Here is an 18,148-nt window from a genome sequence, read left to right as displayed (position 1 = left end):
ATACCTAATGTAGGTGATAGGGGTATGTATGCAGCAAACCACCAAGTTCTTTTAACAGTTGCATAAAAGACTTGCATTGGATGTAGTGTACTTTTTAGCCAATTAATATTGAAATAGATTTAGGAATTTTCCATTTTTTGCCATTATGAATAAGACCACATAAACACTCTTTAATACTTTCCTTACATGAATATATTTCCATATTATTGCTTTTATCTTAGTAGACTAGAGTCCTACAGGTAGGGTTACAGAGTTTTCATGAATTGAGAAGAATTGGCATCTTTTTGCTATTAAGTCTTCTTGTTCAGGAATATGTATGTCTCACTATTAATTCAGATCTTGTTTTTACATACACCAATAAAATTTTTCACCATACAAGCATTTTATATTTCTTCTTGACATTTAATCCTTGGTATTTTATTTTTTTGAAACTATTATATACAGGGCAATTTTTCCATTTCCACATTTAACTGATTATTGGTAATTAATGTTTTGGTTGTAGCATATGTGTCTTGTATCCAGCCACATTAGTAACTTTTCTTATTATTTTGTAGTATGCATTAGATATCCAATATAAAATGTTATCTGCAAATAATTCCCCTCTCTGATATTTATACCAGTTATTTTGCTTTGCTGGAGCATGTACTTACAAAACATTATTAAGTAATATTATGAGAGTAGCCAGTTTAACTAGGATTCAGTCACTTGTGATTGAAAAGTCCTTGACAAATATGAGAATAGGATTTTGCAAATGCATAGTTGCTAAATGCAGATGAAACACCTGGTGTCTAATCTCAGTATATTATTTTATTAAGGATGGAGTAGATATTTTTATTTATTGTTCTGGCTTCTTATAAGGTTCAGTAGACTTTGTAACACAGTCATATTCTCTCATATATTGGCAGATGTTTAGTGAAAGAGTGACTGTTCAGCCAACTCATGGGAAAGTGAAATAATGCTCTTGCTAAAAAGCAGGAAGTCTCCAGTTGTAGGCTTTTCAAAATTAGGCTTTTACATCTTCACAAGACCAGGCTAGGAGATGCAAGTGGCAGAAATCTAGGAGGTTGGACTTGTTGAAGCACTTTTCTCCCCTTTGCCCTCCATTAATTATAGAACCAACCACCACTTATGTGTTGCCTACACCCTTTGGCCGAGGGTGAGGCTCTGCCACTTGTTGAGCCTCACTGAGTTCACTGTGGCTCACAGGGTCACCCAGAGGTCCTTAGAGATATAGGAACCTACATATGATTTTATATCACCTATAATAGGGGGATATCTATAAAATATGAAACATTAAACCATATATGGTTTCATTTGTTTTAATTACAAATATCTTTCATGAGATATGAAATAAATGCATTTATGTATCTATTAAAGAATATATATGTATGAAACTTCTTATAGTTGTGGAGGGTTATATATATTAATGTGTATGTTTATGATTATATTTGTAATGCCAGAAGAATTCTCACAGAGGAATTCAGAACTCAAAGAGGGCTTCTTGGTAAAGAGTCTTGGATATTGCTCAACCACAAAAGTAAATTGTCATCACAAGAACGATGGACACTGCATATTGCTCCTTCCTTGTTTTAGATGCTCAGGGTGTGTCTGGGAAAAGCATGCGGTTGGTTACATCTTGCTGGGAAAGAGGATTCAGAGTCTGTGTCTCATCTGTCTGATGAGAAGGAAGTAGTACTTGATGATAGAGTATGTGATTGTACATGTATGTGTTTGTATATGTGCAGGTGTGTTTGTGTGCCGTGTCCCAGACCCTATATAGGGGATTTTCTTGAAGGTTTCCTATAACAAAATCTCCTTGACCCTATCCAGCGGAATTACATCCAGGGATGTAATTAAATACTTTAACAAGGATGGCAGACGGCCCCATCTCCAACATCAGAGATCAAATTTCAGTGTGAGATTTGATGCTATTTAAGTGAGATTTGGAGGGGACGGACTTCTAAACTAAATCATTTGGGGTGGTATTCTCTTACATTTCAGCATTCTAATGTGTGTGTAAATTAATGGTGTGTAAATAATTCATCAGAACATTGAAATTGTTTTAATGAGAAAAAGAGGAAGTCACTCCTAGTCTTTGAATTTTTGATGAGTTCCAACAGAATTGATGACTTGTTTTAGGTATAAAGAGTTCAGGCTCCATCTATACCATCCATGGCAGGTGCAGCTTTGCAGAACTGGGGGTGGGATCTGGCTACAGAGCAAGAAGAGATCTGTGCTTCCCCCATTGCTCAAACATTTTTGCTGTAATCCAAGATCCAAATTCAAAGTTAGCTTTTGGTGGACAAGACTAAGGCTTCTTACTAAAATTGTTTACTTCAAGTTTTTATTTTTAAAGTTTTCAAACATACACAAAGGAGAGACTCAGTGTAATGAGCACCCACTTATCCATCCTTAGGTTAAATAATTTTCACTATTTTGCTGTACTAATTAATCTATCCCTTTTTTTTTGTCTTGTTAAAGAAAACTTTAAAACAGAAATTTGTGTCATTTAAAGAAGAATTTCTTGGCATGTCATTTCATCACTGAATATTTAATTAAATATCTAAAAAAAGAAAAATTTGTTACATGGCCGCAATATCGTGATTATATCTAAGGCAATAAAAAATGCTTTAATATTATTATTTCCAGTCCATAACAACATTTTTTTGATTGTCTCAAACAACATCTTTCCATATAGAATGATGGAATAAAAGAGAGAATTAAAAAAAAAAACCATACATCCTTGGCCAATTGACTAGGTGCCAAATTTTGACAAGGGTGTCAAGCTCATTTAAATGGGAAAGAATAGTCTCTTCAAGGGGAGACCCACCCTGGGGTCCTTAAGCTCCAGCATCAGACACCAAGACCATTTGCAGAGATAATCTAGCCAGCTCCCACCATGCCTCTGATGAATCCTTCGCTGTGTTCATCCATGGGGACCCTGCAAATAATTTCTCACAGTCTATTAAGTGACTTTTCTTCCAAATACGTTATTATAGAATAAGTAGAGGTTTATAGCAAGGTTGCAATGAATAGTTTGGAGAATTTTCATCTCCTCTGTGTCCAGTTTCCCCCATTGTTAAATCTTACGTTTCTATATTGACACATTATGATGAATGTGTCTGTTTCCTTCACATTTCATTAATTTTTACCTAATATCCCTGTTTTTTTTTTTTTTTTTTTTTTTTTTTTTTTTTTTTTTGAGACGGAGTTTCGCTCTTGTTACCCAGGCTGGAGTGCAATGGCACGATCTCGGCTCACCGCAACCTCCGCCTCCTGAGTTCAGGCAATTCTCCTGCCTCAGCCTCCTGAGTAGCTGGGATTACAGGCACGCGCCACCACACCCAGCTAATTTTTGTATTTTTAGTAGAGACGGGGTTTCACCATGTTGACCAGGATGGTCTCGATCTCTTGACCTCGTGATCCACCCGCCTCGGCCTCCCAAAGTGCTGGGATTACAGGCTTGAGCCACCGCGCCCGGCCAATATCCCTGTTCTTTTATGGTATCCCTTTGATACCACCTGAAATGTAGTCATCATGTCTCCTTAGTCTTTTCCAGCATCTGTGTCTCAGACTCTCCTTGCTTTTGGTGACTTGGGCAGTTTTGAGCAGTCCTGATCAGGTGTCCAATAGAATGTTCCTCTAAAATGTCAGTGTGTGTTTGCCTGATATTTTTATCGAGGTAAAATGGGGGTTATAGGTTTTTGGTAGGACGACACGGAGATCTTTTCTCATTTTCTTGCATGTGAATATCTAATTGTAGAAAACTGTGGCCTTTTCTCCACTACATTGCCTTGCACCTTTATAAAAAACTTGGTTCATACATTTGTGCATGTATTTCTAGACTTTGTATTCTGTTCTGTTGATCTATTTGTGAAATATTTGATTACTATATCTGTGTAATAATCTATAAATGAGATAGTTTTACCTCTCTAATTTTTTTTATTTTTTTTTCAAGTTATTTTTGCTATTGTAGGTCTTCTACATTACCTTATAGATTTTAGAATAAGTTCGTTAATTTGTACAAAAAAACCTGTTTGGATTTTGATTGGAAATGTATTGGATTTATAGATCAACTGGGAAGAAACAACATCTTAGCAATTTTGAGTTTTCCAATTCATTATCATATCTATTTATTTAGGTCCGTCATCAGTGTTCTATAGTTTTCAGTGTACAGTCTTTCACATCCCTTGTTAGCTCTATTCTAAGTATCTTATATTTTTGATGCTATTTAAGTGGTATTTTAATTTCAGTTTTCAGCTGTTCATTGCTAGTACAGTTGACCCTTGAACAATGTGGGAATTAGGAGGACCAACCCCTGTCAGTAGAAAATCCACATAGGACTTTTGATTCTCCAAAAACATAACTACTAATAGCCAACTGTTTACCAAAAACCTTACCAATAACGTAGTCAATTAACACATATTTTGTATGTTATTAGTATTATATCCCATATTATTACAATGCAGCCAGCTAGAGAAAAGAAAATGTTACTAAAAAACATAACATATGAAAAATTGCTCAACATCACTAATCATTAGAGAAATGAAAACCAAAACCACAACGAGATACCATCTCACACCAGTTAGAATGGTTATTATTAAAAAGTCAGGAAACAGCAGCTGCTAATGAGGCTGCTGAGAAAAGGGACCACTTGCACACTGCTGGTGGGAATGCAAATTAATTCATCTCCTGTGGGAAGTAGTTTGGAGATTTTGCAAATAACTTAAAACAGAACTGTCATTTGACTCAGCAATCCCATTACTGGATATATGCAAAAAAAAAAAATTGCTTTAGTGGCCCCACAACTTTGGGAGGCCGAGGTGGGCGAATCATGAGGTCAAGAGATCCAGACCATCCTGATCAACATGGTGAAACTCTGTCTCTACTAAAAATACAAAAAATATTAGCAGGGTGTGTTGGTGCGTGCCTGTAGTCCCAACTACTTTGGAGGCTGAGGCAGGAGAATTGCTTGAAATGGCATCTTCAGTGGTGTCATTATTCTGGGCTTTCATGGCATTCTCTATCCAGATTCTCTTCCATAGTATTGACAATCCTTTCCATAGAAAACTGCGTGTAATGAGTTCTAAAGTTCCTTATGACCCCTGATTGAGAGACTGAATTAGAGATTCTGGGTTTGGGAGCAGGTAGTATGACTAAGCAAATGCCTAGTACCAGGTAGGGTCTCCTGGAAGGAACCATCTTATGCTCCTATAAGGATTATACCCTGAGGTTGGCTATCAAATCTCTCACTAAATGCTCCTCAGGGTGTTACCTGACACACACCACTGAGGTCACCCATAAAAATCTATCTAATGGAATTCAGAACTCCCATGGACTTCTGTGCAAGGCAAAGCATGGCTGCTGTGGAAGGAGGATGAAAACAGGAAGATGTAATCTTATCCACAAGGGGTGCTTAGTAGAATGGAGGAGAATAATACATAGATTCCTAATGATGGGCACCAAAGTGATTGAGGTGGGCCCACAGCAGAGGCCTATAGCTGTGTTCAGAATGTAGAAGCAGATTTGGCAGAGGGAGGCAGCTCAGCAGAGTGCTTGGGCAGCATAGGGCAGTGACTCACCACTGCAGGCAATGTATCTGAGGAAAGCCATTTAAAACAGGTGACAGTCACATTCCGTCAAATCCCTGGAAGGATCTGTGGAGGCAAGGTTCTCAATCTCATTACAGCATTTCAGAGGCCTCAGAAAATTTGGAAATGAAAAAAGACAAGCGGCACTTGTGGCTCACCTGCGTCTGTGCGATGCACAGGTGAGCTCTGTATTGCAGAGACACAGGTGAGCCACAGTTTCCTCCCAGTTAGGAGGTCAGTGCGAAGAGCCTTGCTCTCTTTCCGTCAGACCTGAGATGCCCATTTCTTTCTGGGCAGAGGACAAAATAAAAATTGTAAACTTTGCAAATTTTGCTTTGTGACAAATTCCAAAATTATTAGCTTAATTCAAATCGGCTTTCCTTTTTATCTTACAATGTCATCAAGGCCAAAATCATTGCTGAATAATTTTGTTTCTAAACCCACATTGCAGGATTGAGCATGATCTGTCCCCAAGGCAAAGATGATGTGTTTTCTTTTCTAGAAAACATACAAGTAGTTATCTCGGCAAAGGCTACTTACGTGTTATTATGAGTAAATCATTGGCAGTGAGTATGATTTTTTTTTTTTTTTAATGAATGGGTGAGTACACGCCTTCTTGTGGGGGCAGGTTCTATCTGTACTTCTTCCGCTTACTGTATTACAGGAGCTTAGAATCCCAGCTGCTGACTTGCTCTAGGCTGCAGTTCTCTGATGGCTCCTGCAGAGTGGACTGGTTTCCTTCCCCTATATGTGTGTCTGCTGCTGACCTGTGGCTTTACCCAGGCAGGGAAGCTGCTGGTAGTGCCCATGGACGGGAGCCACTGGTTCACCATGAGGTCGGTGGTGGAGAAACTCATCCTCAGGGGGCATGAGGTGGTCGTACTTATGCCAGAGGTGAGTTGGCAACTGGGAAGCTCACTGAATTGCACAGTGAAGACTTACTCAACCTCATACACTCTGGAGGATCTGGACCGGGAGTTCATGGCTTTTGCCAATGCTCAATGGAAAGCACCGCTACGAAGTCCACTTTCTCTATTAACAAGTTCATCCAGTAGTATTTTTGACTTATTTTTTTCACATTGTAAGAGTTTGTTTAAGGACAAAAAATTAGTAGAATACTTAAAGGAGACTTCTTTTGATGCGGTGTTTCTGGATCCTTTTGATGCCTGTGGTTTAATTATTGCCAAATACTTCTCCCTTCCCTCTGTGGTCTTTACCAGGGGAGTATTTTGCCATTATCTTGAAGAAGGTGCACAGTGCCCTGCTCCTCTTTCCTATGTCCCCAGAGGTCTCTTAGGGTTCTCAGATGCCATGACTTTGAAGGAGAGAGTATGGAACCACATCGCGCACTTAGAGGAACATTTATTTTGCCCCTATGTTTTCAAAAATGTCTTAGAAATGGCCTCTGAAATTCTCCAAACACCTGTCACGGCATATGATCTCTACAGCCACACATCAATTTGGCTGTTGCGCACTGACTTTGTTTTGGACTATCCCAAACCTGTGATGCCCAACATGGTCTTCATTGGTGGTATCAACTGCAAACAGGGAAAGCCATTGCCTATGGTAAGTCATCTCTCCTTTAGCACATTAAGAATAATCTTGCTTTGGACATTAAAGGGAGATTTCTTACTGAACTATAAGTTGTCATTTACATTTGTCCCATTTGGAATTTCTTTCTGGTTTAAGGAATTATTTCGTACACCATTCACTTAATTATTGGGTAGCAAATTGTATAAAGCAGCTCTGGTTGATATGTAAGGGTATACAATTGATATAATTGTAGATCATATTTAGGCTGCAATTTAAATGCTTTTTGGAAAAACATCAAAAACCACAGTAAGAAATGAAACTTTCCTTCTTTGCCAATTCTATACTACCCCAGAGGAAAATATTCTTAGCAGTTTTGTGTGCATTCTTTTCAACTTTTTTGAAATTATAATATGTATGTGCATATATTTAGAGTAAATTCTCACTTCTATTTTATTAATATAAAATCTAATATGCTGGCTATGTTTTTTTATATCAGATTTTTCACTTGTCAGTAAATTAAAGATATCTTTATAGTTCAGTGCATACAGATTTGACATGTTCTTTTAATAATTACATAATATCTTTACTTTGGATGCAATGCAGTTTTCCAACCAATTAATATTGATAGAGATTTATGTGTTTTTTACTTTTTGGGTTTATGAACAATAATAAACATTCTTGTATACTTTCTTTACATTCATATGTTTCCATATTTTTGCTTTTATCTCAATAGGGTATTGTCCTATGAGTATGGTTGCTTGGTTTTCATTAAATGAGTGAGATTGGCATCCTTTTGCTATTACATCTTCCTACTCAAAAATATGCATCCCTCATTATTTATTCACGTTTTGTTTTATGTCCATAAATAAAAAGTTGCACATTATTAAAGTATTATATTTTTCTTACTAATATTCTTCTGCATTGTATTATTTTTGAAACCATTATGCGCAGGGCAATTTTTCTATTTCTCTTTTGAATTGACTATGCGTAATTAATGTACTGCTTTCAGTTTTACACATTAATCTTGTATGTAGCCATATTACTAACCTCTCGTATTAGTATGTAAGATATATTAAGTATGCAATATCATCTGCAAATTATTCCCTCTCCTGCTATTTATACCACTTATTTTGGTGGAGCATATAGTTCCAAAACATTATTGGGTAATATTTTTGGTCTAGTCAGTTTTAAGTAGGATTTGGTCACTGGCAATTGAAAAAGTCTTGACAAATACAAGAGTAAGATTCTTGGCAAATGCATAGTTGCTAAATCCAGGTGAAACACCTTTTGTCTAATCTCCGTATATTATTTTATTAAGGATGGAGTAAACATTTTTATCTATTGTTCTGGCTTCATATAAGGTTCAGTAGACTTTGTAACACAGTCATATTCTCTCACATATTGGCAGATGTTTGGTGAAAGAGAGACTGGCCAACTCATGGGAAAGGCAATAATGCTTTTTCCAAAAAGCAGGAAGACTACCGTTGTAGGCCTTTCAAATGAAACATGACTTTAAGCTCTTGGCAAGACCAGGCAAGGAGATGCAAGTTGTAGGACGCTAAGAGGATAGACTTGTCAAAGTGTCTCTCCCCTTCTTACCCTCCATCAATTACAGCACCAGCCACCACTCAGGTATTGCCTGCAGCCTCGCCCTCTAGCCAAGGGTGTGGCCAGCCAATTTCTGAACCCACACTGAGTTCGTTGTGGCTCAAAGGGTCACCCAAAGGGCTTTAGAGATAGAGAAATCTATATATGATTTTATACCACTTTTAATGGTATATGATAGAGAGAGCTATAAAATAGGAAACATTGAACTATGTATATAGTCTTATGTATTTTGATTATGTGTATATCTTCAGTGGTGTATAAAGTATGTACATTTACATACCTTTAAGGAATATATATGAGATAGGATTTATAGATGTGGAAGGTTATGTATTAATGTATATATTTATAAATATAAAGCAAACATAATTATCAAAGAAGAATTCAGATAAGAGGGCCCTTTGGCAAAGAACCTTGGATATGGCTCAACCACAAAAGTGAATTGTCATCGAAAGACCTATGGACACCGCATAGTGTTCCTTCCTCGTTTCATATGGGCAGGGTGTGTCTTGAAAAAGCATGCAATTTTTTTGTACCTTGCTGGACAACAGGATTCATAGTCTGCATTTCATCTGTCTGATGAAGAAAACCATTGCTTGATGATAGAATGTATGTGTGTGGTGGTTGTGCATGTGTATGTCTGTATGTGCAGGTGTGTTTGTGTGCAGTGTCTTGGGCCCTACATAGGAGATTTTTTTCTGGACGTTTTCTTATGACAAAATCTTATCGAGTTATGTAATTAAATACTTTAACAAGGATGGTAGATCATCACTCAGGAGAATATTAAAACAGTTCTTCACCATGTTGCCAAGCTGTTCCCCGACTCCTGACCTCAAGGGATCTGCCCCACCTCAGCCTTTCAAAGTGTTGAGATTACAGGCATGAGTCACCATGCCTGGCCTTAAAATGGTTTTAGTGAGAAAAAAAGAAAATCACACCCACTTTTCTTGATTTTTTGGTGAATTCCAGCAGAATTGATGATTGAGCCCAGCTGTGAAGAATTCAGGTTCAGTCTATACTATCTAGGGCCAGAGCAGCTCTGGAGAACTGGGGCTGGGTGTGGCTACAGCAAGAAAAGACCTGTGCTTTCCTCATTGCTCTCACATTCTGTTTCTGATCCAAATTCAAATTTGACTGTTAGTGGGCAAGCCCAAGGCCTCCCTCCAAGATTATTTCAACATTTTATTATCAAAGTTTTTAAACATATACCCAGGAGAGACTGTAGCATAATGTGTACCCATATGGCCATTCTCAGGTTAAATAATTTTCAATATCTTGCTGCACTTCTTCATCTTTCTCTGTTTTTTTCTTTCATTTTAAAGAAAAATTTTGACCAGTTTTTTTTAAAGAAAGTCTTGGGATCTTATGATGAAATACTTCACTAAATATAAAAAATAAGAAAAATGTGTTTCATAGCCACAGTAGCTAAGACAATCAATAATTCTTTAATATTATCTCATTTTCAATCCATAATTAAATTTCTCCTGATTGTCTCCAAAAAAGTCTTTTACATGTAGATCAATGGAATAGAATTAGAATCCAGAAATAATCCCCTACATCCTTTGCCTTGATTTTTACCGTGGTGCCAAGACCATTGCAATGGCAAAGAGTAGTGTCTTCAACAGAGGGTGCTGGTGCATATACAAGTGCAAGAGAATGAAGTTGCACCCTTACCTTGTATCATATACAAAAATTTACTTGAAATGGATCAAAGACCTAAATAGAAAATCTAAAACTGTGAAACTCTTATGAAAAAAACAATGGGGAAAATATTTGTGACCTTGGATTTGGAAATGGTTTCTGAGATGTTTTTTTCCTTGTACCAAAAGTACAAGAATCTAAAACAAGAAAAAAAAAAGAGATAAATTTGACTTTATCAAAATGTTTTTACAGAAAAGCTTTTGTATATTAAAGGACACTATCAAGAGAATGAGAAGACAACCCATATGGGCGCCCTTATTAAGGTGTGCAGATAAACACGCACATGCTTGAGATGGAGGCTCTCCCATGAAACATCCTTTTTTTCCTTTCCTATGAAACTTTCTGAACAGGGGAGCCCAGGTGGAGCCTCCACCTGCGTTAGGGCCTAACCTTTCTGTGGCTTTCTGAAATCCCTGGTGTCAGAGGTCAAGTGTGAATTACTGCTGCTTTCCTTGACTGTCACTCCTTCAATCTATCTTGATAATGTGATATCAAACATGATACACCACCTCTTTGGCCCACTCAGGATATTCTTGTGGTGCCCTCTGGCCTGCACCCTCCCACCAGCTGTGAAGGTCACCCATAATCTCGCCTTCCCTAGCCTCACTGGCTTTATTTTGTGCAACACGCCAACTCTCCTCTTTCCACCTCCTCTGTTACTTTTCCCTCCCTACTTTATTTCTTCTTTCTATCTCCTTCCCCACCTATGTCTTTCCTTTCTGTCACTTTTTCTGTATGATTCCTGCCCCAGAGGGGTCAACAAGAGAGGGCATCCCACTGGCTGACTAATGCAGGGAAGCTGTCAGTAATTAATTAGCAAGGGAAGGAAGTTGTACCCAAGTTTTGGTTTCAACACTAGAGGACTTTAGGAGGTGATTCTATGTAGTATTTGAGCACATGAACCCTGAAGACATCCAAGCCTGATTTCATAAGTACTTCAGCTGTGACGCTTGCATAAACTTGGGTAAAAACTCAGTGTTATCTAGAGTAAATATGATAATTAATGCAAACGGGTGGTGATATGCATTTCCCAGTACAATTATTTCCAACCTCCACAAGATTAATAATCTTAACCACGCATCCAGATTCTCTTTAAAACAACACAGCGAGATATCAATATTGTCTTCTTAATGCAAGTTTCCCATGAATGATTTAACTTTCAGATGAGTGGATTGTCCCCTTAGGGAGAATTTTCAAATTAAATATAATAAAAGCTAATATATATTGGAGGCTTACCATGTACCAGGTGCTCCCCTAAGTACTTACATGCAGGTTGGCATTATTGGTAGACTTATTTTGCAGATGATGAAACTGAGGCGCAGAGGGGTTGAGTGACTTTCCCAAGGTTATGTCTCAAGTAAGTGGGGGAGCCAGGATTCAAACCTGTGCATTCTTTGTATTAAAAAAAAAAAAAAAAAAAAAAAAAAAAAAAGGTGTGGTGGCTCACACATGTAATCTCAGCACTTTAGGAGGCCAAGGCAGGAAGATCACTTAAGCCCAGGAGTTTGAGACCAGACAACATAGGGAGACTTTGTCTCTACAAATAATTTTTTAAAAATTAGCTGGGCCTGGTGGCACATGCTGTGGTGTCCCAGCTACTCAGGAGGCTGAGTTGAGAGGATCACCTGTGCCTGGGAGATCAAGGCTGCAGTGAGCCATGATCATTCCACTGCACTCCAGCCTGGGTGAAAGACTACGACCTTGTCTCAATAAATAAATAAATAAATAAAATTAAAAAATTGATACATAATTCATGTATCATAAAATTCAGTGGTTTTCCATGTTCTCTCAGATGTAATCAACTATCACCAGTATCTAATTTCAGATCATTTTCCTCACTCCAAAAAGAAACCCCATGCCCACTAGCAGTCACTCCTCATTTCTCCCCTTTCTTCTAGCCCTCAACATTAATTTATTTCCTGTCTGTATGGATTTGCCTGTTCTGGGCATTTCATGGAAATGGAACCCTTTATGACTGGCTTCTTTCACTTAATTTCGTGGCTTATCCATATTTCATTCCTTTTTATGACTGAATATTCCATTGTATGGATTTACCACATTTTGTTTATCTGTTCATCAGTTGGTGGAAATTTGGATTGTTTCCCCTATTCAACCGTGAAAAATAATGTTACTGTGAACATCTGTATATGATAAACCCTGATGTTCTGATTTTAGAGACAACGTGCCTACCTCTATACCTGACTGCTTCCCTGTGTTGACAGGAAACTTCTTGGGAAGTGTTCTATCTCCGGCGCTTTGGGAATGTCACATGGAGTGAAATGTGCTCAGAGTGGGTTTGAGTTACATCACATGGTCTCTAATCCTTCAGCAGACATGAGTTGGTCTTGTTTTTGTTGGTGTTACAGAATAACAGGCAGCTGGCTCTTTTTTAAAAAACTTAATATTAAAGGTCATTCATTGAACAAATATCTATGGACAGTCTTTGTGTTACTGGGATGTGACCATAATCAAATGAACATGGCTTTGCCATTCTAATGGAGAGGAAGGCATTGATCAGTTACAAACTGTGAAACATAGAAAGGAGCATCACTCACTGGGGACAGTTGTGAGGGGCTAGGGGAGGGACAGTGGGGGGTGGGAAGGGTGGGGAGGGATAACATGAGGAGAAATGCCGGATATAGTATGCACCTATGGAACAACCCTGCATGGCCTGCACATGCACCCCAGAACCTAAAGTAAAATTGAAAAGAAAAAGAAAAGTAAAGGTTGCAAAGAAAGCTGATCTTCAGGGGTCTTGCAGGGTGAGGAGTGGCAATCTTGGGAGAAGTTGGGGGGATGGTGTGCCAAGCAGGGAAGATGGCAGGTACAGCATGAAGCCCAATGTTTGGAACGACAGCATGTTCTTTCCTTCATCCCTGTGTCCCAGGGTCTCTTCATAAACATGGGCAAGTGGAAATCCTACTTTACATCTCTACTGAATAATCCCTTTGTCATGGCTTACTTTGTGGCCTGTGCCCCTTCCACTGTTCCTGGAACTACAATTCACATTGTGACAAGCCCGCAAAGGAAGTTATAAACACCTTACCTCCTATTAGGACAGGTGCCCCTGGAACTGTCTGACTGGGCAAGCCATACTTACCTGCACTTCCCTATCCCATCTGTGGGTGATTCAGACTTGACTGTTGTTATCACACTAAACTAAACTGGGGTCCACTCGTCTGGCACAGTAAGGTCAAACATCCACACTGAGGCTTGCAATGGGAGAAAGGAAGAAATTTATGTGCAGAGCATCAAGGAAGGTGTATTGGGAGGCCTATACTTAAGACCCAACCTCTCTGATGGCTTGCAAGCAAGGGTTTTTAAGGGCAAGGATAAACTTCAGGTAAACAGAAGTTACAAGAAGAAATTGCAAATCAATGCACAGAGGTTATACATTGGTTTGGTCATGAGAAATGAGGGCTTACAGGTCCTGGATGAATTCAGAGATTTTCTGATTTGCAGTTAGCTAAGGAAGAGAAGTTTGGTTTAAAATGTGGGGTTAGCAGAAAAGAATGTTAGCTCTGGTTCATAAATGTGACTTCCTCCAGGCCCTTCGGAAAGAAATATGGAACGAAGAATGGCTGTCAGAGTTCAGTCCTCAGTTCTCCTTATCTGAGGTCTGCCTGCCAATGGATCCATTTGGTGGGGGTCCAGGTTTCTGAAAAACAACTCAGGGACATATGTTAAGATGTTACCTTTAGTTTCTATAGGGAACCAAACATTGATGGACTCTAACTTCCTTGGCTATTGTTATTGGCTACTATTACCTTCTTGCTTATCAAGTGGCATATTTACTTCTCAGGACCAGGTAGGTGCCTGGAATTTGCTTCAGAAGTCTTCAAGATTTTCCTTCATTTCCATGCTTGGAGGAGCCCACAAGCCCCTAAAAGGGGCTCCTGTGTCATCTCACTATTTTGTACCTGCCCCAGGATCTGGGCCCAGAGCATTCTGACTTCCACAGCCCCACCTCACAGCCTGTCAAATAGATGAAATTGCCCCCACATCCCATGTCACATATACTGTCTATGTAACTTGGTGAGCTAAACTGTGGTGGATTCATTGACCTGTAGTTATGTTTCTATAGCCATTTCATAGAACATTCATAAATTCGATTTTGCCATTTTAGTATTCTAGTTTCAGCAAATTCCTTTTTTCAAGTCTCAAACATTTTGCAGGTCCTTTGAAATCCTGCAGGTAGGTCGTGGCTCCGTTACTTGTGAGTCATAGATTGTACAAGGGTCTGAAAGCGAGCGCCTAAGAAGCAAACCTCTCCGTAGGGTGCACCTTTCCAGACCTTCCTATTTCCAACATGAAATTACCTTTATGCACATCTTTGGGTCTCTCCTCTACTCAAAATGCCAGATGTCCTCCATTTACTTTTTGGGAAATCTGCTGTTGCCCACAGAGATTTGTTTTATCCCAGGATCTAATTCTTTCACCCCACTGTTATATGTCCTAAGCCTGAGCCATTCTGTCTGCAGCCCTAAGAAAAAGTCTGCCTTTGCCTGGATACTCAGGTGATGCCTGAGAACACCTTGACTTCCATAGCACCAACCAGGGAAGGCCTGGGTCTCCAGTGGAGCTGCTCTTTAGAGGTCATCATTGTGACTAACAGACATGCCAGATTCCTCTAGCTAGTGTCCAGTGCAGACACACACACCATTCTTAGTCAAAGTTCACAGGAGAAGGAAATATGTTTTCTAATACCTCCTTAATTTGCAAGAAAGTGTTACATATTCAGGGGCTGGTATGCATAGTGATGTTAGTTTCTTTTCTGTAGCTACTCCTTCCAACTTACATTCTATAGGGACTTCTGGGAATGAGAACAGGACCCACAGATGAGCCATAGGATTTTCAGAGCAAAGCTCTGCTTGGAAAGGGTCCAGACAAAGGTCCACAGCAGAATGGAGGTCTAGTATAAAAAATGTGAAGTTTGTAGCATCTCTTGATCCTGCTATTCCTACATGCTTGTGTAAGCCATTCGTCCTCTAAATGAACTGTTCTTGAAAGGAAACCTGCCTAATGTCTGCCTGCTCAAGAAGGTGGACCCGAGCTGTGTTCCCTTTGCAACCTTCCTGGAATCTTATTACCAAAGCAATATGCCGACACCCCCATGACTTTGAGCATTGTAAGCTGGCAATCCTCTTGGGAAGCAGCTCCCAGCTTGGATTGAGCTGAGTCTTTGCATGCCTTGAACAATGAATTTGCATCCTGGCTTTGTTCCCCCGGGAAGAGGTGGGGGCAGCCCTGTGCTTGGAGTGGCCCCTCCAATCATGTTTTTCCAGTTTCTTCTCCCTTTCTGGGCCCCAGAACACCTCCAGTGCTAAACTTGTGGGCAACAACAGGACCTTGCGTGCCAGCCAGGTGTGCGTGACTAGCTCTGGGCGGGTCTGTTCTAGTATTTCTAGGCACCACCTCTCACTGGAACAGCCTAGTTTCTATAGGGGTCTTGTTCTGGGACCGCCCTCAGCAGTGTGATTAGCAGGCAGGGCCAGTGTGATCCTCCCTTTTTGGGCCTCAGTTGAGAAACCTGAAGCTTGGGAGAGGAGTCACTCTCCTGGATGATGGGAGGCTGGGCCGGAAGCAGATAGCCAGGCATTCTGACTCCTGCTCTAGGACTCTCACCACGTACTGGCTAGACTTACACTTCTCAAATATTAATTTCCTGAAGGCAAGTAACAGTTTGAATGTTATGATTTTGTGATATATAATAAGAAATATATATGTTTGTCTTTGTTTCCTGGCCAGAGCTCCTAAAACCATAAGTGGGGGCAGTGATAAAAGTGAACAGGGAATCTTTTGTTATTCAAAACAGATCCCTTTCCATCACACCTAAGTTTATGTGAAGGAGTTGAAAAGTCTCTAAGGATGAAGGCTGGTTGCCAGGGAACAAAACCCTTGTGATTAGAGAGAAAAAAAGGAGAGAGGGACTGAAGATTGATTTTATCAGCGATGGGCAATGATCTAATCAATCATGCCTACTATGTAAGGAAGCCTACATAAAAACTCAAAGGACAGGGTTCAGAGAACTTCCAAGTTGCTGAAGGTATGCAGGGCTGGGCATCCAGAGATGGCAGACTGGGCTCCACAGCCCCACCCGCCATCTTGTTCATTGTACTTTTTCTTCAGGCTATTCATCTGTGTTGTTTGCAATATCCTTTGTAATAAACCAAGCCTAGTAAGTAAACTGTTTTCTTCAGTTCTATGAGCTGTCCTAGCAAATGATTGACTCCAAGAATGAGGGTGTGTGAACCTCTGATTTTTGCCAAGTCATACAGAAGTCATGGGTAACCTGGGAACCTACTACTTGCAATCGATGTGTGAAGTGGGAGCAGTCTTGTAGGACTCAGCCCTTAACCTGTCAGGTCTGTGCTAACTCTGGTTAGTGTCAGAATTAAATTGAATTGTAGGTTACCCAGCTGGTGTTAGACAACAGGTCTGTGTGGAAGAAAATCCCCACACATCATGAACATGACAGACAACATCGATGATGAGAAATCCAGCAAGTTCAGGATAGAGAATTGGCAGAAGGTCCCTAGGGGTCTCTCCAAGTTACCTTAAAAGTATTGCTATAACTTTTCAGAGAGGGAGTGGCAGACTGGTGGAGATGATGAGAAAAACCCAGAAGCTCAGGTGAAAGCTGATTCAGGGTATAGTTGGTTCACATTAACTGTGTGCTTAAAATGGTTAAATATTAATCTGGGTTCTTTATGTAAATTAAAGGGCAAAATTCAGAGCAAAGGAGGGTTATACAGGGCCCGTGAAAAGCAGTGGTTAGTTTAGGGAAAATAGCGAGGGGCTCTGTGGTTTGGAGAATTTAAACTCTATTACTCTCGTTACTTTAACTCTTTCCAGGATGGCCTACCTTCTTCGTGCACTTCAGAGAATTTCTGCAGGGGTTTTCTTCTTAGCACTTTGGGGCATGGTTGTAGGTGACAAGCTGCTGGTGGTCCCTCAGGATGGAAGCCACTGGCTTAGTCAGAGGGATATAATTGAGGCTCTCAGTGACCGGGGGCATGACATTGTGGTGGTGGTGCCTGAAGTCAATTTGCTTTTGAAAGAATCCAAATACTACACAAGAAAAATCTATCCAGTGCCGTATGACCAAGAAGAGATGGAGAACCGTTACCAATCATTTGGAAACAATCACTTTGCCGAGCGATCATTCCTGACTGCTCCCCAGAGTGAGTACAGGAATAACATGATTGTTATTGGCATGTACTTCATCAACTGCCAGAGCCTCCTGCAGGACCTGGACACCTTGAACTTCCTCAAGGAGAGCAAGTTCGATGCTCTTTTCACAGACCCAGCCTTACCCTGTGGGGTGATCCTGGCTGAGTACTTAGGCCTACCCTCTGTGTACCTCTTCAGGGGTTTTCCGTGTTCCCTGGAGCATGCATTCAGCAGAAGCCCAAACCCTGTGTCCTATATTCCCAGATGCTACACAAAGTTTTCAGACCACATGACTTTTCCCCAGAGAGTGGCCAACTTCCTCGTTAATTTGTTGGAGCCCTATCTATTTTATTGTCTGTTTTCAAAGTATGAAGATATTGCATCAGCTGTCCTCAAGAGAGATGTGCACTTAATTACCTTGTATCAGAAGGTCTCTATTTGGCTGTTAAGATATGACTTCGTACTTGAGTATCCCAGGCCAGTCATGCCCAACATGGTCTTCATTGGAGGCACCAGCTGTAAGAAGAAGAAAGACCTGTCTCAGG

The 18,148-nt window shown here is 39.9% G+C and overlaps 2 protein-coding genes across 3 annotated transcripts in view; both read left to right on the top strand.

Moving 5' to 3' along the window:
• The first annotated feature begins 6,257 nt into the window (after nucleotides 1–6,257).
• Nucleotides 6,258–7,597, top strand: LOC104652745 (UDP-glucuronosyltransferase 1A7-like). Its single transcript, XM_010347214.2, is given in 2 exon segments — nucleotides 6,258–7,188; nucleotides 7,191–7,597. Coding segments are annotated over 2 exon segments (930 nt in total). The 5' UTR covers nucleotides 6,258–6,302; the 3' UTR covers nucleotides 7,235–7,597.
• An 8,086-nt stretch (nucleotides 7,598–15,683) lies between these two features.
• Nucleotides 15,684–18,148, top strand: part of LOC101048569 (UDP-glucuronosyltransferase 1A6) — a 66,037-nt gene continuing 63,572 nt past the window's right edge. Inside the window, exons 1-2 of one of the 2 annotated variants that reach the window (XM_074398830.1) lie at nucleotides 15,684–16,101; nucleotides 17,286–18,147. In XM_074398830.1, the coding sequence (XP_074254931.1) occupies nucleotides 17,287–18,147 (861 nt within the window). In that variant the 5' untranslated portion in view covers nucleotides 15,684–16,101; nucleotide 17,286. Of the gene's footprint in view, nucleotides 16,102–17,090; nucleotide 18,148 lie in introns of those variants that run through there. The other variant, XM_010347213.3, reaches the window with a different exon arrangement.

Source organism: Saimiri boliviensis, chromosome 5 (assembly GCF_048565385.1).
Source record: "Saimiri boliviensis isolate mSaiBol1 chromosome 5, mSaiBol1.pri, whole genome shotgun sequence".
Classification (NCBI taxonomy): Eukaryota; Metazoa; Chordata; class Mammalia; order Primates; family Cebidae; genus Saimiri; species Saimiri boliviensis.
The sequence above is the reverse complement of the archived record's forward strand: the minus strand, read 5'-3'. Positions and strand labels throughout refer to the sequence as shown.